Below are 8,457 nucleotides of genomic sequence, written 5' to 3' on the forward strand. Positions count from 1 at the left end.
ATTTATCAAGTTTCAAATTTGTATCTATGAATACCATCAGTTTTGTGATACGACCCAATTTCACTTTGATTCAAAACATGTTCTCAGAGGCAATTAACCTAGAACTAGTTTTTGAATATGTGAGTGATAAGGATAAGAGATAAGGAGAAGGGCTTACTTTCCACCTCCTCTCCACCCCACTTATCAATGTAAGTATATTTATGGTCTTCTTAACGTCTTAATATATGCCATGTTATTCAATAGTTTCAGTCGTGTCTGACTCTTCATTTGGGGCTTTCTTGGCAAAAATACTAGAATGACTGGTTCGCAATTTCCCTTCCTAGTTCATTTTGCAGATAAGGAAACTAAGGCAAACTGGGTTAAATGACTTGAACAGGGTCATACATAAGTGTATGAGGTGAGATTTGACCTTAGGAAAATGAGTCTTCCTGATCCCAGTCCTGACACCAACTAGCTGCCCTGGGCATGCCCTTATGCCATGCATTAATATAATGCATAAAACTGACTCAATATAAATCCATTTGGGTTACAGAATCAAAATTTTTCTGATTCCTTTAAATAGAAAGACTTCCCTCTTGAGACTGCTAGCTTTTAAAAGTGGGAGTGGGTCAGAAGAGAGGACTGAAGCCTTCTTCATAACCCCCTCCCACCACACACAACTCAATATCAATAGCTTTTGGAAGCCCTTAGAGAGACCCAGATAAGCAGCAAAGACACACATTCTCTCAGCTACATCCACTTTATCCAATTCTGGTCTAATGACAAGAGCAATGAATGTGAAATCTCATTTCAGGTCTGCTACTTACTCTCTATTTACATAACATTTTTGTAATTAGGATACTGTGTGGTTAGTTAACATGCCATTTATCTATCCACTTCCAAATTTGAAAGGTAGATTTTTTTTTAATAGATTCTGGGACAAGTTTATGAGCAACTAACCAGGAGGCTTCAAGTAATGTGTTATCCAAATTGTATCAGTGAATACTGTATTTAACAACAACAATTATAGGACAGTTAACCTCATGCTGAATCATCACAAACCAAGACAACATTTTTTTTTGGTGTTTGATGTTTTCAAACAGGATTTTTAACTTAGAAGTGGTTTGTCCTGAGATCACACAGGCAGTAAGAGAGAATGAGGATTTAGTTCTCCGCACATATTCACTTCTTTTTCCAATACAATAAACTGCTTCACCACTATTAACTTTGCTGTATACAACCTCATCCTTTCAATAGAAGGAATTCCTCATTATCTGATATATGAAGTAACATTTCTTGTTATTTTCCCTAAATTCAACTCACTTGAATTTCAGGATTAATCTTCTGATCTTAGTATCTCAAGATTTCATTGAACTTACTGAACATTATTCCTGCATGTTCATCATTAACTATTCCCAGCTGAAGAATCCTAATGTATTTAAAGCTGTCCTTACACAATAATCTCCCCTGAAAGACCAAAATTAATCACTTTCCTCCCTACCACCAAGTGAAAACAATTTGGTCTTCAGCATGACAGGAAGGAACACTAACCATGAAATTCATTCTCTTGCTAGTAACACTTTGAGCATGAAGGATTTCAATTAAATGATTACTGGTAAGCATAAATGCAAAAACGTAGCAGAAAATGGGTTTAAATTCCACTCCTGACATGTACTTACCGAACTTGAGTAACACGTCACTGGGCTTCAGTTTCCTCACCTATAAAACGGGGGAAATAAAAATGCCCATAGTTATCTATCTACCTTCACAAAAAACTATTCCCAGCACCAAATGAAACAATACATGTAAAAATCTTCATTACTTTGTAATGATGACTCTCATTAAAACAGTGACAAATAATTATGTCAGAAGACTGATGATGAAGAATTCCTCCATTTCTCCTGTCTCTTGGCTGACCGTGATTGACTAGAGGTACGGAACAAGTTCCACTTTCTGAGCCATGGTCAATGCATTGATTTGTTTTACTTAATTACACTTATTTCTTATAAGGAAAAGCTGCTATTTGGTGGAAGAGATGGGTTAGTGGGGCAGTCAGGTTGGGTAGTGGATAGAGTGCCAGGCACAGGAAGGAAGACTCGTCTTCCTGAGTTCAAATCTGTCCTCAGACACTTACTAGCTGTGTAAACCTGGCAAGTCACTTAAGCCTGTTTGCCTCAGTTTCCTCATCAGGAAAATGAGCTAGAGAAGAAAATGGCAAACCATCTTAGCATCTCTACCAAGAAAAACCCAAATCAGTTCACAAAGAGTCAGACATGACTGAAAACAACTGAACAACAAGTGTGTTAGTGGACAGTGATAGACACACATACAAAAAAGGAGCAACAATAAAATGTTTTAAATATATAGAAGAAAAACAAAAATAAGTTCAGAGGGAACATAAACTGTGAGATTTTGTTACTTTCCTGTTATACATAATACATACTTCTAAAAAAATCTATGTAATAGAAGCTCTCAGATTCATATACTTCTCTTGTTCTTATTTATTGAAATGTTTTTAATAATTATTAAATTTAAAATTAAAATTAACATGACAAAAATAAAATGCTTATAAACTTAAATTGCTACGTGCACATTTGTTTCTATTATTAGAGATTAGAATTTCTGCCAAAAAATAATTTTGTTAATTAGTGATAACACACTTGAAGAAACCATTGATTGAAGCAACGTAATTCTGACAGGAAACGATAATATTAAGTAACATTTCTTATTTTCCCTAAACTAACCTCATTCAGGTTGCAAAGAAGGTCTTCTTATCCTACTATTCTGGACTCAATGAATAAGGCTTTGTCCAACTTATATATATATATATTTCCAGTATCAATCTTCACTTTTTCAAACTGAAGGATCTTAGAATTATTTAAATCTGTCTTCACACAGCAGGGATCCCCAAGGGGATACAAAGCTGCCATTTCCCTCCCCATCAGTAAATGAAATGGTTCTCTCTTCAAAGGAAGAGGAAGAGACTCTAACCACTAAGTCTAGGATGGTACAGGGACAGTACTGCTAGAAACAAAAGAATCAGTGCTATGTCCTTCTACCAGTTCCTCATAGCTTAACAGTTCAATGATTTGTTCTCTGTCTCTCAGGCCCTACTTCTGAGTTACTGCTTAATTTCATGGGTCAGTAAGTTGCCATGGGAACCAAATGGTCTCAGAACTTAGCTGTGTGACAGTTGGACTTCGAGGAAGTGACTCTCAGGATCCAAAATGATTTGTAGCCCCTCACAGTTAATAACTCAGAAGTCTAATGGCTGCTTTCTTTGATGTGGTCTCCCACTAGAGATTGGCATATCAAAGACATGTAAACTGTTTTTTCTTGTATTTAAGCTTTGAAAGTACAGCAAAAGGAACAGGGTTAAGACGTCAGGAGGAACGTGCTAGGGAGAAGGGCTGTTACACACTACAATCGGTTTCTTAAGGAAGGCAATAGCTTCCTTTGCCTGGAAGATGAAGAATGCAACTCCTATGAGTATGGGATAGCAGTCATGGGAAGTATGGGAATGGATGATTATTCAAGGAGTAGGAGCAAAGTATTAGCAACTTTCTGCTGTTTTCTCAGACCTTCCTCAAGGTCTGAAAGACTAGACCCAGGCCATGAGGTGGGACCCCTTCGACACTATGGCATCCTCATCCTCCCAGAGTGATAGTGCCCACACTGAGATTAGTAGCTCTGAGTCCCATTTCGGCCTCTCTGTGGGTTATTTTCCCTCACAGGATATAAACTCCTGTGAGCAAACAGGCTCAGAGGGTGATTTCATCCATTTTCTCCTACCCATCCAAGGAGCATGGATGACTGAAAGAATGGGGAGACCCAAAGGAAGGTATAACCAAGTTCAGACCAGTCCAGAACAATTTTCCAAACTTAGTTACCCTAGTATGTGATATTGATCTGGGCCTTGACCAACCAGACTCAATATGTGACTGGAAATTAAACAGAGAAAATAACTGGGCAGGCATGAAGCCAGAATGAAATAAACACCAGACTGTGGGAGAGATGGACTGTTTTGTTCAAAAGACGGAAACAGATATTCAGAAAGAAGATACTCATCCCTGGGTCACTTCCAAAAGAAGATTCCCAGATAACCACAGTTTCTCCTCTAAAGAACCACTAGAACTACCACTAAGTCCATCCAAGATGAGAATACATCTCAAGAAGCTCCAGTTGTTCAACCGGCAGAAAGCAGACATCTGGTCCAACCAGTCATGCCACAGGAGGGCCAGCTCAGAGCAGCAATACATAATACTCTGTGGATGTTGCACTGGGAAATCACTTTCCAAAGGGCAGAGGTGGGCAAGAGGAGCTACCAAGCAAGAAGAAGAGGGAGAGGAGGAGGGGACAGAGTGAAGGATTGCTGTGGGAAAGCCCAAAACAGAGCCTTAACTTCCCCAGACAGGGCAAGTTGGTCCTGCTGAAGCAGTTGGGGCGGTGAGAAAGTATTGAAGGAAAAAACAGTGAGGGAAATGACTATCCTTCACAACAGAAGAAAATAAGAACTGAGCAGGAGAACAAAGGGGACTAGAGGGAAAATCTCAAGGAAATAAATATGAACTAGGCAGATTCTTATGGGATTAGACATTAAAATCCCGCTGTGAAAATGACAGACCAAATTTCCTCCTTTTACAAACATTGTCAGAACACTCTAACAAGGCAAAAGGAAAGCTACTCTTCTCCACATTCCTCTCAAGTGACTCTCATTCCCTTGGCAGAGGGAGACTTGGCAGTACAGGAAGGAAACACCAAGCTACAAGAGAACAAGCTCTGGAGAGTCTTCCTAACTCTCCACAGGAAAGAGGGAGTACCAGTCTCCTCCTTCCCCAGGTATACAGTCGCTGTCCTGTTTAAACATAGGCAGGCTTCTCCAGTAGTTAAGGGAACAAGTCATTTCCTCACTCTTAGGGAGGGAGCAGTCCCAAACCAAGGCCACCAAGGGCACAAAATTGCTAGCCCAAAAAAGACAGCGCTCATGTCGAGAAAGGAGGGTCCAACCCCTTGACACTCCAGAATCTGACTACCTACAGCCACTGGATTTCTGAACTTTGTAATAGCAACTCTCCCACTTTCCCCATAGGGTCATCTTTTGCTCCAGTAAAATACATCTAAATTACTTTTATGTCTCATGCTTCCTTACTACTGACTTACTTTATTTAATACTTACGAGGTTACAACTCTTGTTTCTGATTAGCAAAATTTATTATTTAAACTACATTCATATAATGCTTTAAGAGATTTTAAAAAATGCTTTCTTCACAAAGGTCCCATAAAGTAAATAGGTAATGACAAATTATGGCGGGGCTACACAACATAGGAGCTGTGGGCCACTTGCGACCTGCCAAAGGATTTCAGGGGGCCTGCAAAGAATGTAGAGGACGTTACAGAAAGTAAAGATGTAACAAGTGCTTTGTCCATGTCCTGCTTAACACACCTTCCACCACTCACTATTGTGCCTGTCATGTAAATTGGCGGGTGGGCTGCCATTTCATGCTTTGTTACATGACCTACAACAACCAACCGTTGTCACTCTGTCTCTAGTCTGAGAGGATTGAGAGTCATATATCTGCACTGTGCTTTTGGTCATTACTGGTGTTGAACAGGGACAAAGTAAGCGCTGCCACATAGCCCACTGTGCAATGAGTGGCAACAATGCGCTTCCTCCCCTCACTGTGCGGTCGCCTCATAAAGTACCTGAGTGTCTGGAGCTCTCTCCAAGGTCAGACATTCAGTTCAGCATTTCTTTGTATGTGAGCAGTAGCTGTGGCGATTTCTTGATTCTAACATTAAAGTTTTTGGGGTGACTTTGTGAAATGGGTGATAAAAAGAAACAGAAAATTGAATCAGAATATAGAGTGTTTAATCTGGAGTGAATAAATATTTGTTTACTTACACAAGAGACAAAATATTGTATTTTGGTTACCAAGAAGTAATAACTGTCCCAAAGGAATACAATCTTTGTCACCATTTTGAATCAAAACATTCCAACTTGGACAAATTGGACACCAATGAGAAACAAACTAAAGTATCAAAATTGTTGAAAAATCTCAGTGGGGAACAGTGGTTTTTCAAGAAAGTAAACTCAGAAAATGAGGCAGCTACTAAGGTTAGTTTTCAGATTTCTAAAGAAATTGATTTCAAACATGATTCCAGAATACAGTAAACTGATTTTTATAACACATCTCATTAACTAAAAGCCTGAAAAATGTATTAAAACTTGTACCACATGGGAAAGCAATTTTCTTAACTTAAATGTGATTTCATGATAAAAATCTCAAGTAATATGTGTAATTAATTGATATTAATTGAAATTTCCCTCTTTTTAAGGTGGTTTATTTGCAATAGTTTAATCATTAATTAGCCACTAAAAATCTATCTGCAGCCCAAAGAAGTTTAGCTTACTTTGATTTTGGCCCCTACCTACTACTGCCAAGTTGTACAGGTCTGGATTATGGGATAACAAAGTAATATAGGACTCTCTCTCTCTCTCTCTCTCTCTCTCTCTCTCTCTCTCTCCATATATATATAAACACACACACAGAGACTGGTCTCTTCTCTGGTATTTTTTTAATTTAAAATTTATATAAACACAATGTTTTCTTCCCCTACATGCTCTTTTGCCCTCTTCTTCCTCACCCACAAATTATGAACTGAGAAACTTATGCCAGTAAACAAGTACAGTCAGACTAATATTCTCACCCATTGATGTCTTTTGTTTTTCACAACACAATAGTTTTTCCCAGTGTCCCTCTCCAATTTTAAAAACAAAAAGGAGAAAATAAGAGGAAAAAACAGCAAAACTAACCAACACACTGAAAAAATCTGAAAATAATGCAATCTGCAAAATACTTGTGGATCTCCCATCATCACAAAGGAATGGGATAGCAGTGTTTTCAGATCTCTTCCTTTGAATTATTTTTGTTTTTTATAATTTTTCAAACCCCATTTTCAATTCTTTGAAGTAGTTTTTCCCATTTACATTGCTGCAGTCATTGTGTACATTATTTTCTTGACTGTACTTTCTTTACTCTTTCAGTTCATTTAGATCTTTCTGTGTTCCTCTGTATTTGTCACATTCATAATTTGGTTTTTTTCTAATAATAATATTTTATTTAATCCAATTCCATGTGACAATTCTGAACATTTAAAAAAAATTTTTTGAGTTCCAAATTTTTCTCCCTCCTGCAAATCCCTTCTTCCAAAAATAAGTTTGATATAGGTTATCTATGTGTCATTAAGTAAAATGTTATTTCTGAATTAGTCATGTTGAAAAAGAAGAAACAGATGAAAAGGAAAAAAACTAAGAAAAAATAAAGTGAAAATTGTAATCCTTCGATTTGCATTCAGAGTCTATCAGTTCTTTCTCTGGATATTTCTGCATTTTCCATCATAAGTCTTTTGGAATACTCTTGGATCATTGTGTTATTGAAAAAGGCTAAGTCACTCATAGTCGATCATCACATAATCAGTACTCTGTACAATGTTCTTCTGGTTCTGCTCATTTCACTTTGCATCAATTCATATAAGTCTTTCCAGGTTTTTCTGAAACCCACTTGCTCATCATTTCTTATTGCATAATAATATTCTATTACATTCATATATCACAACATCTTGAGCCTCAATTGATGGGTATCTCCTCAATTTAGAATTCTTTACCACCACAAAAAGATTTGCTATAAATGTTTTTGTGCATGAGTCCTTTTCCTTTTTTCGTGATCTCTTTGGTATCCCAAAGTTATATATCCTAATAGTTATATTACTGGATCAAAGGGCATGCACAGTGTGACTGCCTTCTGGACGTAGTTCCAAATTACTCTCCAGAATGGTTGGATTATTCACAACTCTACTAATAGTGCATTAGTGTCTCAATTTTCCCACTCCTCTCCAATTTCTTTCCACCTCCTCAACATTTATCAATTTCCTTTTCTGTCACATTAGCCAGTCTGATAGGTAGTACCTCAGAACTATTTTAATTTGCATTTGTCTACTCGGTTGTGATTTAGAGTTTTTTTCTTTATATGACTACAGATAGCTTTAATTTCGGCATCTGAAAACTCTCCACATTCTATGACCATCTATCAACTGGGAAATGGCTTATATTCTTGTAAATTTTACTTCAGGTTCTCTACATATTTGAGAAATGAAGCCTTTATCAGGCACACTTGCTATAAAAATTGTTTCCCAGCTTTCTGATTTTCTTCTAATCTTGGCTGCATTATTTTGTTTGTGCAAAACATTTTAAATTCCATATAATAAAAATTATCTATTTTACATTTTTCAATGCTCTCTGTGTCTTGTTTAGCCATAAATTCTTCCCTTTTCCAGAGACTTGAACGGAAAACTACTCCTTGCTTTGTGAATTTGATTACTGTATCACCTTCTATGTCTCAATCATGTAAATATTTTGGCCTGATCTTGGTCTATGGTATAAGATGCTGGTCTATATCTAGTTTCTGTCATATTGTTTTC

General features: G+C 37.3%; 1 protein-coding gene across 1 annotated transcript; it reads left to right on the plus strand.

Annotated features, from left to right (window-relative positions):
- Nucleotides 1-2,863: 2,863 nt before the first annotated feature.
- Nucleotides 2,864-5,104, plus strand: C3H12orf71 (chromosome 3 C12orf71 homolog). The gene is given in 4 exon segments (XM_072654469.1): nucleotides 2,864-3,865; nucleotides 3,867-4,049; nucleotides 4,051-4,101; nucleotides 4,103-5,104. Coding segments are annotated over 4 exon segments (816 nt in total). The 5' UTR covers nucleotides 2,864-3,593; the 3' UTR covers nucleotides 4,413-5,104.
- Nucleotides 5,105-8,457: the final 3,353 nt, after the last annotated feature.

Source organism: Notamacropus eugenii, chromosome 3 (assembly GCF_028372415.1).
Source record: "Notamacropus eugenii isolate mMacEug1 chromosome 3, mMacEug1.pri_v2, whole genome shotgun sequence".
In the NCBI taxonomy this organism is placed as follows: Eukaryota; Metazoa; Chordata; class Mammalia; order Diprotodontia; family Macropodidae; genus Notamacropus; species Notamacropus eugenii.